This window comes from Choristoneura fumiferana, chromosome 13, assembly GCF_025370935.1.
Source record: "Choristoneura fumiferana chromosome 13, NRCan_CFum_1, whole genome shotgun sequence".
NCBI classification, from domain to species: domain Eukaryota; kingdom Metazoa; phylum Arthropoda; class Insecta; order Lepidoptera; family Tortricidae; genus Choristoneura; species Choristoneura fumiferana.
Window position 1 is genome coordinate 9721236 of NC_133484.1, and position 15738 is coordinate 9736973.

A 15738-nucleotide genomic window follows, 5' to 3' on the forward strand; every position below is an offset into this window, starting at 1 on the left:
TTGTAATCCCGTGAAAAAAGCGTATTACATTTAGGTAGTCTATGATTCCAAAATTTTATTTCGATCAACATGTTTCAAATAACAAGTGAATTGTGATGAATTAAATTGTTTTTTGAATTAACGTAATAGCATAATAATATTGTAATGGTGAAAAATGGATCTGCCTAATAGTATATCTGAACAATTGCGTAAATTATGTGTGGGATTGTCATCAGACCCAGGTGAGATTCCATTTTCAAAATTATCTTATAACTGTCAACAAAATCTGAAAACTTTTAAGTAATTATCATCTTTTGTAGTTTTTAGAAGACATATTATATACAATTATCTTATGAATAGTATTCAAGAATATTTCAGAGGCTTGGTGTCATTATTTAAACAAGGTATTACCAAATAATTTCATTACAATCTTTTTATAAAAGCTACACGAGGAAACTACTGTGTTTAGATGAGGTTTAGATGATTTCACTAAAATAACACATCTTTTAACTCTTGGTTTCTTTGCGACTTATCCTTGTTATTAGTAGATGCATAAACCCCATTAGAAACCCTATAGTAGTACGAGATAAACTGTGTTTAATTTTTTTACGCACAAAATGCTATCTTTGGAACTAAGTATCCAAAATATTCCTTCACTATTAGAAAACTACATCATCCCATCCCTAATTAACATAGACTAAGTTATCCTTGGCAAGTGCAAAAATCCCACGGGACAAGAGAACTTATGGTTAACAGGTAGTTTTAAAAGTATAGTTAGCCAAAAAAAAATAGAAAATAGGTTAATAAGCAAACCAGCCTGCATAAAAATGTATGGTGGCAGATATATTTCTTAGTTTGTGGGGCATATTCCAGTATCATCGCTAATATCCTACATTATTGTTGCTTACAGATGCAGCTCATGAATTGGCCATATCATATTTATCTCCTACTGGCAAGAAGATACGGTCAGTTAGAGATGAGAGACAATTGTGTGCTAAAATACACTCCAAGCTGTCTAGTGTATCCTCCAGAGATGCAGAGAAGTTCGATGAATGTTATTCCAAATTGAAGCAATTTGTAAGGCACCCTGTCTTGGAAAACAACAAGATTTATATAGAAAACTTATTAAAATTTTACTCATGATATGTCTGGGTGTGAATTAAGACCACCAATATAGAATAACAATGTAGGAACTTCAGTAGGCCACTGGACTAAAAAGTTCTAACTCGTAACTATATATGACATAAAAGTGATGCCATCTCTGTTTATTTAACCTTTCAACCGCCAATACATTTTCATTTGTATGTGCCCATATCGCCACCTACACCAAAACTGTGCCTATGACATTTTGCCTTAATTATAAGTCTGCGGCGAAATGAGCTGGATAATTTTTGTGTTTGGTATAATTCAGACAACTGCGGTTAAAGGGTTATTTATTATAACAAACATAGACCGCATCACAGATATCTGGCACATAACATTTTATCAATGAGTGTTGAAACAGGCCCTAAATTACTAAGTCAAAATATGTCATGTTTGTTTAGAAATACACCAAATAAGGAATGGAGTTGGTTGGTAGTAAGAAGTATGTAGTTAAAAAATATATACCACCAGACATTTGACAAATACATTTAGGGGGCTATTTCATCATCCATTGATTAATTATATTTGACGGATTAATGTGATGCCGTCTCTGTCCATTCAATCAAAACAAACAGAGATGACATTACATTTATCCGTCAAATAAATTTAATCAATGGATGTTGAAACAGGGGTTTAGGGTTCAAACTCTTCCAGTGCATGTCACCTGAAATTCTTACATCATTATGCTGGAAACCCCCCATTCCTTAAAAGTGCTGGAAATCAATACTTCAATGACTTTGATTAATCTGTACCTTTTTTAACCTTTTAGATGGTATTCAAGCAGCGTGCAGCAGTCTTAACCCTGCTCTTGTCACTCTCTGAGTCACCGCAGCCAAAAGCCTCCACCCACCAGCTCTTTCCAGTACCAACCCTCCCTTCTGTAGTAAGTATACCTTTATATAAAACATTTATCATGACAATAAAATAAATGTCTTTACTTTTCTTCAAGGTTTTATAAAATAAAAAAATAAAACCATTTATGTCATGTTTCAGACACATTATTTAACCTCACTTGTTAGTTATTATCATCTCGGTCGGCATATATATGTCCCAAAGCTGGGCACAGGCCTTCCATCAGAATAAGAGAACATGACCTGTAGTTCTGATGTGGGCCCAGGATGGATTGGGAAGTTCACACACCATTACTATATTAGAACTACTTTCCAGGTGTATGTTACCGATTTCCTCACAGTATTTCCATTAGGTACTGAAAAGTTCATGTTAAATTTCTAATGTAATTTTACACATGAATAAATTCAGAAAAAATCAGTTATGCAAGCTCGGGATTGAACCCGCAACTCTGCTCCGGAAGCTATAGCTAGGTACCACTAGACTATGTTTTCCTATATAATATAAATATATAATACAATGCAGCAAAAATATTTATTACTGAAGACCACAAGACAGTACAGTCAGTTAAAATAAAAAATAAAACTGTTTTAACTAACTTCATTTTGGATTGATAACTCCAACACCCCTCACTTGGGGACTACAGCCCAGGCCCTCTCAATCTAAGAGGGCACCTGTACCCATTAAAGGTATGCTGATGAGATGACATTGTTTTTCAGAAATCTGGCACAGGCATATCAGCAACTACAATGAGCAGCAAAAGCACAGTGGGATCCGTTGGATGGGAGAGCATACCTCCTAAGCAGGGGTCCAATCAAAGTCTTCCTTCAAGTCAAAGCAACATGGCTTTGGCTGTACAAGCACTGGGTAAACATTTATTTGTATACAAGTTGTATAACATAGCCCTTACAGTCCATTATCGTCACCTATATCTGTAAAAGGTTTACATAAGCTTTAAAAGTCAACATTTAATTAAATTTTGTCTTGCCGAAATTGCTTTTAACCAGATTTTTGATGGCTGAAATGACACTGGTTATTAATTATACCTAGGGTGTATTATAAAATCAATGATTACATCTGCATTGGCAATCTCTTACTATTTGAAAGCATATGTTTTACAAAAATGTTATGTTACATACGCAGCATTAACAAATTAAGCCAATTTTACGACTTACTATATTCCTGAGAGTGAAAGAAAGGGTAAATATATTTTTCACATCATCAACATTGATAATTAAGGGGCTGTTTCACCATCCATTGATTAGCGTTAACTGGCGGTTAGGTGTGATGCCGTCTCTATTTGTTTTGTTCGAATAGACGGAGACGGCATCACATTTAACCGTGGGTTAACGCTAATCAATGGATGGTGAAACAGCCCCTTAATGTGACAGGTTAATAATTTCTTATCCACAATATGGCCAGTATCAACCACTCTTCTTCCTTATTCGGCTGAAGGGCTCTGCTCACATGGCTAGAAATAACTTTAAAAAAGAACATGCTTATTACAGATGGCCCAAACGAGCGCAGTTGCGTGCGAGACGTAGTACTAGCCGCAACTGGCATCAAATCCCGGGGAGCCGGTAATGGGCCACGTCCCATGCAGATGTTGTACGCCCGTGTGGCCCATTTAGGCTTCCTTCACGATCGGCTTAAAGAATTCATTGATCCTAGCTCTGGACTTATGCCTCAAGGTACTTTCTTGACTTGTTGTGACTCTTAGGCGGACTTGCACAGACCAAATTTAACTACGTGACTCCGAGTTAAATGTTAACCCAAGGTTATGCACTGTAAATTTCTACAGTGACACATTTGTGTGGAACTGTCATCCATACAAAGGGCAAAGAATTTAATTTTTTTTCACTCTTGAGCAGGACTTCCCAACCGAGGGGGTACGCCCCCCCCCCCCTAGGTGAGCAGGTGGGCATAGAGAAATGTCAGGGGGGCCGTAATGGTACGTTTGCATTTCCGAAAAAAAAAACAACATACAGTAATAAAATGCCCTAAATTTTTGAAAAAAAAAATGAAAATACACAATTAGTTTACTAATATAACCCAATAAATAATATACATATAATTAATAAAGTAGACTTCCTGTAAACGAACATAAACAAGAATTATAAGCAAATCATGAACATGAACACGCCAACCGATATTAGTTCCAATGCTCCCGCTAGATGTCGCTGTACCGTTCCGTCCCAATCCTACATCGCGCTGTTAAGATTTTTCCTGTGATCATGACGCCCCTAGAGCGTCGTAGTGAAATCATACTTACCTGGCGTAGGGGACACCGTGATCAAGTAGGCGGTTCCCCCAGGGCGAGACTCTTCCATTGCACTGCGGTTGGGTTGACCCTTGCGATTATCCCTAATGTGGATAACTCGGACGCGTTATTTTTGGTAGTGGGGACTGCGTACGCGCCGTCCCCTTTTAATTCTTTGAAACTCGTAGAAGCGTGGCCACATGCAAATCGCTCGACGTTCGTTTCCAACGAAATCTGGTCACGTGAAATATAGCGATAAAGCTAAAAATGTTGAGCTTTTCATCACTGGAAGAAAAAAAAACCTCAATTTCGGCAAACACACTGTTTTTTTTTCATTCACTCCAATTTCTTGTACCACTGCCACGACTGCTACTAAATGAGATTAAGAAATAAGAAAACAGCTTCCAAGACCAAGATCATTCCTGCAAGGAGCCATCTTGTCGCTGCTGCTCGACGCTACGACTTGACGCTACTTTTTTGAGTCGCAGGAAATTCAAAATTACCTTCAAAATGGGGTCTCGTGACCAGATTGATCGCTGCAATCGAGCGACGAGCGACTGCATGTGGGGGCATCTTTACATTATAAGCAGACCCTGGTATAATACCTGACGTTAAAGAGACTTTTTTTTTTCACGTACAGTCTGTTTTTTTAACACACAACACTACAAGTAATTAAAGTAAATTTTTGAATCTTTTTTACAAGAATAGTCTTGACAAGTGAAATATCGCTAGATGGCGTTAAGCGGCAATCACACTGCGTGCGTCGTTCACCTAATGCGGTCGCCGAATTTGTTTCAAACTACTTCGGCGAACAAACGTCGTCTTTACATTAGTCTGTCCGTCTACTGCGGCGGCCATATTAAGGCGGTGGCAACTGTCGCTCGCCGAATGCGGCCGACTACCGTGTTTACACTTTTGCGGTAGCCGCATGCAGCATGCGGCGAACAACTCAGTGTAATTGCCGCTTTATTAGTATCGTGATCGTGAAGTTTTTTCGGCGTTACATACAGGCTTGCTTGCGATTGCGTAATTCAGCGGCACAAATGTCAAAGTTGTGAAATAGACCTCATGAGAGCCACAATTAAGCAAACTTGCTCACATGGGCGACGCGGTAATGAATTTGTAGTCATTCATGATCGACGACAATGTTATAGTCGAGGAAACTGAATCACGTACCAGGGTGGACCCTTTTCATAATCAATTTCGCTATGATTTCTGTGGCAAAAGTATGGGATGTAAACATGACATTGGTAGCACAAAAGTTACACCCTGGTATGTGATTCACTTTGGTAGATTGTACTGCAAGTCACCATGATACTTCTCGCACCATTTATTGAAATTTTATCATAAATTATGGGTAACGTAGCCTAGAGACGGCGGCTTGTAAATGGTCCCTGATCAAGATTTGCTAAGTAAGTCCACACTGAACGACGCAGCCATTTTCAATAACGTTTTGAACACTGTGTCAGACAAAATATGCCTCGCAAAACTTTTGCATGTTAAACTCATTTGTTTACAACTACTTAAGTTGTTGAACTATACAGACTTAACTAATTTCTTAGTTCTACAAATTGACGATTCTTTTCAGGTCTCATGGGCGAAGGTTTGGTGTCATCAATCAGGGAGGAACTCACGGAGTACTATCGCAGTGTCGCCCTTCTACAATCACAGGTTAATTATTTAATTAATCATTATATTAACGTTTAAATAAAATAAAGAAACCTTTGTATGTTTTTTTTTTCTTTCTAGGCATGTGAAGGTGATGGCGGTGGGGCGACGCTAAGAAGGATTTGCGTGTGGGCCCAGGAACCTCTACACCGGTTGACTTGGCTTGCGAACATCGCTCATACTGCTTATCATAAAAAAGGTAAGGACGCTTGTAGACGTCAGTTGTTTCACCAGACAACGCACCTTTTATTTGCCGGACTTGCGGTGTTGTGCTAAGTCGCCGGACCGGTGAATGTAACATTCATTGTAAGCCATACAACACCGCAAGTCCGGCAAAAAAAACGGTCCATTGTCCAGTGAAACAACGGACGTCTACAAGCGGCCTAAGGATACAAAGCATAACCATTGCAATAGCGTTTTATTTCTACGAGTATCAAATGTGTTCAAAAAAAATTCCCGGTAAAAAATGATTACTTAGCTTTTTGTTGACTTTACTTGTACCTGTATGTATGTATAGCATTAGCATTCCAAATTACCTACATATTCGTACCAATTTTCAAGTCAATCTGTTCACTAGAAGTAGGTTAATTGACTTACAAAAGAAGGAAACGTAACCAGTTAAATAAAAGCTTGTAAAATACTATCCAAAAATATTTTTATTTCCAAGGTGGAGAATTAGCTTCATGCGTGCACCGCTTCGTACGACACGGAGACGAAAGAGTGGTGGTTTTGGCGAGGCGACTACTTACCTCGCTAACTTATCCACTGCTTTTGATGCTAACAAGGTGGCTGCTACATGGTAAGAACAACTGTTCGTATGAAATAAGACCATTACTGCTAAATACAAACACTTAGTACAGCAGATGATAATGCATTCTTTACTTTCTTACCAAGAATATGACCACATGGTAGTACTGCGAAGCAACCAAACAATAGAATTCTTCCCTTCTATTTTATTCTCTTTTGCAGTTGTCAGTACAATAGGGTTGGTGATGAGCTAGCCGGTAGGTCAATGTAGATGTTCACGCGCGTATCTCATATATACAGGGAGTGTAACTTTGGTACCGATAACATTTGTATGACATCTACGTACAGTGTTTTTATCGAGATAATAGATAATCACACTATTTTCAGTAGTGCATTCAAGGAGTCAACAAATTAAGTTCTAAACGATCAATGACGAGTGAAAGTTCACTTTTTGAATGCCGACTGAAACAGTCGCCGTGAACACGGATCTAAAAAGAATTAAACTATTATTACTGGACTATGACAAATCCTCTTAAAAAGGCAATATTTAGAAAAATAGAGCTCTGTCATTTTGTATTTTTATTTCAGGTGAAATTGATGATCCCTTCAACGAATTCTTTATTGAGAGCAGGAGTGGCGTAGAGATAGAAAGAATGTGGCACGATAAATACAGAGTGAGGTGAGTAAACTTGCCAGCTTTGGAACTCGGGACGAGAACAATGCAATGAGGGCTATCGTTTTTTGTCTCACTAGATGGCGCACTGTTGCGTAAGGTTTTTAAGTGTGGCTTTCAGAGTCTGTTATTACGGGCGTTAAAACAAAGTTTAGATTAAAATCATATTTAAAACACCTTAAAACCGTACCATAAAAATATCCAGCAACCACAGTGTTGCTTAGTCCCGTTTTGTTCGGAAAAAAGGGAGGACAAAAGTTTCCGAAAGACAAAACTGTCTCAAAACACAGACATTCATTGCCCCGTAACGCATAATTGCCATAATTAATTTCAGGTTATGCAAAATATTCACAAAAAAAATTTTATTATAAATAAACCCGCGTAGCTCACCCAAAAACTATGAGATTTGATATTTTGGAGACCTCACGCTACACTAGCGCCTCTAGCGGCGAATTCATTCGCGATAGCCCTCATTGGATCGGTCGCTATAGCACGTGACACGTAAGTTTAGCGGTGACCAAACGGTCAGACGGACCGGAAACGGGGTATGCCGAGAATCATTACAAGATGAGAACTTTTTCAGCTCTTGACAGCTGCTTCTAAAATGACAAAATTCTGTCGTGGCGCTGTACATATGCGGCGATTTAGGGAACTATTTCATACGAGCGTGAATGATCGATGAACGAGCTTAACCACCGCCGACTTAACCCGCCGTGAGAGGGGGTTAGTTTTAGCTTTTTCACGTTACAAACGTAAAGGCCAGTTGACGTGCGCGACTGTTACACGCGCAGGAATTAACGGTCATCGCTACTTACGTGCCGCGGGCTGTATTCAAATTTCTAAGGAATTAAAGTATAATGTGAATCCAACTTTAATAGTAAATTTCGGCAGAGAATGGATGATGCCTTCGTTTATATCGCGCGACCAGGCCGCGCAAATCCTGGCGACTGGCAAGAGTGTGGTGTTTATGCGCGAAGCTTGCCCCAAAGGATCAACGGACCCTAGTGACCACGCTGATTGCTTGGAGGCTCTACTCAAACACACTTCAGGTTAGTGGCTATGCTTTTGTTGATCATGTAAAATTAGCTATTTATTGCCGCTGCACATGATCGCTTAAAAATCATTGTGTTAGCTTTTATTGCACCGAACTAAAGAAACAAGCAATAATATTTATTTTTTGGTGTAGTTTTTTTTTTAATTTAAATTCTAGTCTAGTCACATCAGAAGTGAAGTAAAAATTAACTCTACTAATTCATCGGTTGTAAGTACTGGTTAAGATCACGGGATCGTGTTGGATGCGGAAAGCACAAGACCGGTCTGAATGGAAAGCGTTGAGGGAGGCCTATGTCCAGCAGTGGACATCTTTCGACTGACATGATGATGTAACTACTAACGCCATCTAGTGTGTTCCAAAGTTTTCTTTCACAACGGTATTCTATTCAACGGTCTCCCGGTGGAAAACAAAAAAATTTACTAGCGCCATTTAGTTTGTTGCAAAGTTTCTTTTTCCTTTCAAACAGAATCCGATTCAACAATCCCCTGGTGGGAAGCGGAGGGTTTCCGCGAGAGTGTTGCCAGCGCCCACACGGCGGTATCCCGGCGGTTGTTGGACGCTCTCACAACACACCATCATATAGTGGACCATTTAGTCGCGCATCGCCGCTACCTGCTGTTCTCGCAGGGTGACTTTGTGCATCACCTAATGACGCTGCTCAAGTGAGTGAGAGCTATAGACGTGTAGATTAAATGTACGGACTCAACGCCATCTAGTGTCGAATAGATGAAATGTCAGGCAGCAAAAAGGAAGGATAAAAGAAGAACTGCTAGTTGAAGCCAATGAGGGTTCCTGTGTACGTGTCGTGAGGTCCGTTTGACAAGATTAATATTTGTTTCACGTTTGTGATTGGTTACATAAAATATCTAAATGAGCAAGCAAGATAGAAACGTCTAGCGGACCTCTCCATACTAACGCCATCTAGCGACTTTCGTCTGTCAAGAAACGCTCATTGAAGCAAAAAATTCACTCCATTCGTATTTAGCTTTACCATTTATTTTTATGATGACATCTCTGTGTTATCGATCGAAAGTAAAAGAGACGACATCAATAGATCTTCATTGACTTGAATTACACTCTTGTCGGTGGAGTATCTGTCACATAAAATAACAGGAACATAATAGAGATTGGTAAAATAGTTATAGCCTGGTTATTCCACAGTTTTCTTGGAAATAATTCTATGTATATAAGGATATTTTTTGTATACGGCTTTTACGTGTAATTTTTAGAACCTATATTTTCGAATCCACCAAAATTTGGTTCCGGAAGATGGTAAAGAAAAATTGTACCTTAAAATATGCGATTTTTTTTGAGCATAAATGTCAAAATATGTTTGAATAATTCCGTTTTTAGACCAGCAAGCTGCAGTGAATCCACCAATATATCTAACTGGAAATTAAAAAACACCACTAAAGTGATTATTCCGTAATACGTCTAATTTATATTAGGAAAAAAATAAAATAAGATTTTTTTAAGTCACATCAAGAAATTAGATTTTAAATAATTATCATTTTAAATCCAACAATAGATATGATTGAAAATTACGTATTTTGTTAAACCGATATAACATGAGCAGCAAAAATAAGTACAAAAAGTCTCACGGCACGTTAAAAAGACATACCTAAACCTTAACTATACTGACCTCTTATGCCACTATCGTAATTAATTTTTACTTTAGAAAATATGAAGCCTTTTTTTTAAAGTTCCTTTAAAAAAAATAAGTGGATACATGTGTTACAAAGAACATAAATAAAACGAGTAAATTATGAAGTAAATAGGCTTATAGCAATTTCACCTGATTTTTACAGAATTATTAAAGACTAGCTTAAGCCCGCGACTTCGTCTGCGCGGATCTAGGTTATCGCGCGGTGGCGCCCTCTACCGGAATAAAAGGTATCCTATGTTGATCCTTGGGGTTCAAAATATCTATATACCAAATTTCATCAAAATCAGTTCAGTGGTTTCGACGTGAAAGCGTAACAGACAGACAGACAGACAGACAGACATAGTTACTTTCGCATTTATAATATTAGTAGGGATTATTTTTTATAAAATTTTACTGTTGCGGTGATAAATTTTGGTGGATTATTGAAGGCTATATTTGCAAATTACCTGACCTAAATTTAAATGCAAAACAATTGCTTATTTGAATTAATGTTGATTTTACTTAGAGCGAAGGTGTTAGGTGACTGGGGTATTATTGTTTTAAAGGGACGAACTAAACAAGCCAGCGACATCTCTCTTCGTGCACAATCTGACGTGCACTCTCGAGGCGGCAGTGCGTGCCACTTCGGCGCAGCACGAACCACCGCACGTGTTGGAAAGTCTGCACGTCAATCTTTATCACAACGGTACGTAAATAGAGACAATCACCGGCACCAATATCTGACACAACATAGCGTGAAGGCCGGTAGGACGTGTCAGATTTTATTGCATGCTCCGCTGTAGCAGATATTAATACAGGTGACTGTACTATCATATTTTGCAGGAAGGCGCAAAATGTTGACAAAGGGCTAAAAAACGTCGCTGTTTAATGGGATTAAATTTTTCTTGTCTCGTGAAAGTCCATCTGTACATTTGTCTGTCTTGTGTACTTTGGTCGCGGGTGAGCAAAGTAATTGTTTTAGTTCAGACAATTATTTTGTAGGTGATGGCCGCGACGAATGCGGCTGGGATGTGTTTGCGCTACAGTACCACGTGTCGGGCCCTCTTGGAACTTTGTTCCCGCCGGCGTGCGCGGCTCGATACCGCGCTCTGTTCAGCCAATTGTGGCGAGTGAAGCGCATCGAACAGAGTCTGTACGACGCGTGGCTTGATCACGCTATACTACAGAAGAAACTGAAACATATGCCTGGTAAGAAATTTAAAGCTAAAGAAACAAATGCGTGTGGTGTGTTCGATTTCTAAATAAATGAAGAATAATAAACTCTAGCACATGATGCTGCATTGATAGGTGAGGTTAATTTTATAATAGGTATAATGACAACACCAGTTGACTAACCTAGTTTTATGAGCTGTCATGGCAAAACACGATTTCTCCCATACTTAGATGTTGTATGGCAATTATAGGTAGTTATAGCTTTACTTTTTTGCGAGCTCAATCTTTTTTTTTTGGTTTTTCAGCAAATAATCTAATTTTGCTGCTGTTAAAAATTAATCTGGTATTCAGGGCAGATGCATGTATTGAAATTTTCGTTTTATGTGTGGTATTCTAACAAGACGCAGCAACAGGAAGTCCGACCGAACTACAGCAACCTCATGATTTTTGTTTTTTTAACGCAGAGGTTTGGGGTCTGATGCGTCGCGTATCCTGCCTGCGCGCCGAAGCGCTCCGACTGTGCGGCGCCCTACAGGAAGCCAGCGGGGTGTCTGTGGAGCCCGCGTGGGACGCGCTCCTGACCGCCGCGGCCGCGCGTCGCCCGCTCGACACGCTGCTGCGGCTGCACCACGCGGCGCTGGAGAGACACGCCGTGCACGCCATGATACACCACACCACGCAGGTGCGTGCGGGCTGCGGCCACGGAGCCGGCGGGTGGCGGTGGAGAGCGGATCTCTGTAGGAGAGGGACCGAGCAGGAATCAAAATATTAATATCAGCCTTATTGTTCTTTATGTAGGAACATTCACAAAAAATAGTAGAGCACTTACTTGGTCGCCTATATAGAATTTTAAGACACTAAAAAAACTTTTTTTTACAGGAACTTCAGTCTTATTTGGGCAACGTGCTGACAGAAACTCTTGCGCTGCGAAGGTTCGAATCTAAGCTGAATGCAGGCATCAATGCCGAACTCGACCGACGCGACAGAATAGAGCAGTTGAAAGGAGAGAGAGTAGCTAGGGGTAAGCTATATTTATAACTGGCATCTATTCGATTAGCGTAAACGCCTCTACGATGTGAGCTGCATTAAAAGTATATTTTTTAAATTTCCCATTCCCCAAGTAGACGACTTAAAATTTCAACTGTCACAATTTCTAAGAAATCTACACGCAAGATCGGCTAACTGACGTCTTCCATCGGGGTGGACAAAATGTGCTAATAACATGTTCCTATTTTTTGTTATATAGGTGAATTTGCAATAACTGCCGCCGAGGAAGCTAAAGATAAAGAGGAAAGAAAAGTGTTTCTCCAATTTCTGGCGAGCCGGAAAGCCGACCTGAATGTCTGGGCTCGCACTTACAGGTAATTTACAGGTATTTCAGTCGGAAGTGTACGAATATCCGTGATCAGACACCTAGATAATTAAAATAATTTAATATTCAATTAAATTCGGACTTGAAATTAAAGTTATATTCTTGTTCAGGGTTCACGTAACATCGCTTATACTGAAGTTGGCTCTGCACGGTGAAGTCTCGCTCCAGACGCTGGCATTCCGACTGGACTATAGTGACTTTTACAAGCGTGGCGACGCCAAGTTACATCACCCGTTGACATATCAACACAAGCGACTCAGTGAGATTGGGATCAAACTAGATAAGGTAATTAATACAATATCCTACAAACACAAACAAACACACAAACGCGTCTGCAGTACCCTGGTGTTGCAGTTGTTTATGGGCGGTGGTGATCTCTTACCATCAGGAGACCCATTTGCTCGTTTTCCATCCAGTCAAATAAAAAATAAATAAAAAAAAAACAAAAGAAAATTTTCACCTGGCAGTGAAATTCGTTGACGTAAAGTAATGGAACTGTGTTAGTAGCTCAATCTCTAGAAATCAAGTGAGGTAACTTGAAAAAGATCCTAATAGATCGCACGAGAATCATAACTCAAAGTATCTCCGTCCCTCTTCAAAGTATTGAAAAGAGACGGCGCGCTGAAACCCCGCGGTTAGTCGCATACATAGCCTAAGGGGCCCCATACACGGTGCGATTCGTCTGTACGATCCGTCGCTTCAGACCGATCGAAACGACGAATTGATAATGTATGTCAAGATCGTTAACGATTTACTTCATCGAAGACGATGTCGGAGATCGCAACAAAATCCCATGCAATCATGAATATCGTAAAGATGAATCGACATGTGTGGCTCTTTACGATCAATCGTCACGATTTTCATCAGATCGATGTAACATTGTAAAAAGACATTGTGGAAAAAATAGAAGAATCCTAGAATGGATAGTAATACTAATAGAATTTATCATTTCAGACCAAAGTGATAGACCGACCGAAGAAGAAGTGACGTTTTATTACTGCTGAGTCGGTGCAGTGCTTACCGTGTTCAGAATTCATTTGTCAACGCGCAAGCTGACCGAGACTTTTCATCCAGCTTATAGCTGGTCACCCTTATTAACAAGCCATAATACCAGCGTATGTATCGGCTAAATAATATACCGTAAGCTTTTTTTTTTATTAAAATGGGCACAAAATGATTTTAATTTCATTAATAAGTCTGCAAAAATGTTTTTACTGTAACGACTGAATTCTGTGTTCATATACGCTTATTATTTTATTAATTCACATTATCGGCAACGCCGATGTTCTATTCCAAAAAATGTACTACAATTCATGTAATACTTACTGAACACTACTCGGTACTAATTGGCCCATTTTGTATGTATGCTTGTGTTATAACTAGTAGTGCTTCAATTTTTAGCGAAAAGACTTGCATTTTGTGAAGGCTGTTACTTTGTCACAAACTAGTAGTTAGTAAAATCACAATGGTAATTTGTTTAATTGTATGTTGTAGCATGTTTTTAATTTTAAATTAAGGATCTAACTAAAGTGAATTCGCGAATCATTCCTGTAGGTACTGTGTAGTCTTCTTTGAAAATGTCTAAAACCAAACCTGTAAACTATGTATTACATTAACCCACCTAAAGCTGCTTGCCTTTAGAATTACTAATAGGGATGAAAGTCTTCAAGTGCCCTACTCGATCCCTGCATGCAGGGTCCCTAATTGCAGTACCTTGAGTAGAGCATTTTAATCTCGATGTATTATTTGAAGTCTCGAATCTCATAACAGTGCCATTATTTCTTATTTTATGGAACTAACTCACAACAATTAATAAACATGACATCTTTTAAATTAGTTTGTTTTAATAACCCTTCTTTTTATTCCCTACTTTGTATTTCCTGTACTGTTATATCCATTATCCACTTCAAGTTTTTTAATGCTCTTGCTCTGCTCTGACTTCAGTCACTGGCCGACGAAATTCACTGAGGACCTGTTTCTTAAAATATAATATTAAGGGTAATAATAATAAATAATACAGTTCTCCGCTAGAACACCTTTTAAAAAGACCTTCGATTATTAAATGAAAAAAGTTTGCTGACTAGACAAGGACTAATTAATAATGACATTATACCTTCATAAAGGCTAGCGAAAACTGGCGGACGTAACGGCGGAGAAGAGCATATTAAAATGTTCAATGTAAATGCGTTATACAAAACATTCTTATGCCCGCCTTCCACTAAGAAAAATGAGCAGCAGAACCGGAGGAAACGGTCTGAGCGAACCGGAGTAACAAGCTTGTGCAGACTCGTATGGAGTCCTCTGCGCTTGCAGTGGATCAGTGGAAGGAAGGTGGTGTGGTTTTTAGAGTTAAGACTTCAAAAAAGGTCAAACAACGTCATCTATTATACTGTGATACTACGAAGTTCTTGGACTTATTTGAAATATTATCCCACGGAACGCTTTAGAGCGTTTTCAGATTATCCAAGGTAAGGGTAAGTAAAATGTATAAAATAATTATGTACGGTATGTACCTGTCTTTCAGATTATCCGATGATCCGATATCGGATCATATATTTCATTGTTTTACTTTCCCCGATATCGTAACGGCGTCTGATACCGATATCGGATTACTCTAGAACTCTAGTCTCAACTGTTTTAGCATATATTCTCCTGATATAAAAAAATGGCAAAAAGGTAGCCTTCAATTTGGCACATATTCTGTGTCAGGACATACGAATCTTCATAAATTTCAATCCAAATCTTCATAAATTATCTGAATATAATATTAGTAGGATAGTATGTTAAAACGAAGAAATTAAAAAATTGAATCATATAAAGTTGTTTAGAATAATATAATAAATAGTACAAAGTTTAGCCCAAAGAGTATAAGTACCTATGTAGAAATATAAGCCTATAAGGTGATGGATTAGCTAGAAAAAGAAAAAAATACCTAGCTTGATTAGGGATGGATGGAATCGAAAGCTAGTTGATTATCTGCTAATCGATAATTTGAACACATCACATCACAATAATCCTGTGTAGCTAATAGTGTCGTGTCAAAACTCAACCGAATCACGAAAATCATGCCGGCTGTACACACTCGCCGAGACACCCCGAGACTGACCGAGAACGAGTGTGTACATGATGCTCTCGCCTTGTCTCGCCCGCTCGGTTCTCGCCTCGGTTCGCCTCG

The 15738-nt window shown here is 39.0% G+C and overlaps 1 protein-coding gene and 1 non-coding gene across 4 annotated transcripts; both read left to right on the forward strand.

Annotated features, from left to right (window-relative positions):
- The first annotated feature begins 6 nt into the window (after positions 1-6).
- Grip91 (gamma-tubulin complex component 3) lies at positions 7-14396 on the forward strand. Of its 3 annotated transcripts, none has more exons than XM_074096217.1 (18): positions 7-221; positions 890-1056; positions 1892-2005; positions 2691-2838; positions 3480-3662; positions 5820-5902; positions 5981-6098; positions 6567-6698; positions 7235-7325; positions 8211-8368; positions 8840-9035; positions 10585-10724; positions 11021-11227; positions 11656-11873; positions 12071-12212; positions 12438-12552; positions 12674-12848; positions 13518-14396. In XM_074096217.1, the coding sequence occupies exons 1-18, from the start codon at positions 155-157 to the stop codon at positions 13548-13550; spliced, it is 2487 nt and encodes an 828-aa protein (XP_073952318.1). In that variant the 5' UTR covers positions 7-154; the 3' UTR covers positions 13551-14396. The 3 variants fall into 3 exon arrangements, with proteins under 3 accessions (XP_073952318.1, XP_073952320.1, XP_073952319.1); XM_074096219.1 differs by having other exon boundaries at positions 201-221; positions 890-944; XM_074096218.1 differs by lacking the exon at positions 7-221 and adding an exon at positions 257-383.
- Positions 4236-4398, forward strand: LOC141434567 (U1 spliceosomal RNA). Its single transcript, XR_012452067.1, has one exon. It is a non-coding gene; the product is annotated as a U1 spliceosomal RNA (small nuclear RNA).
- Positions 14397-15738: the final 1342 nt, after the last annotated feature.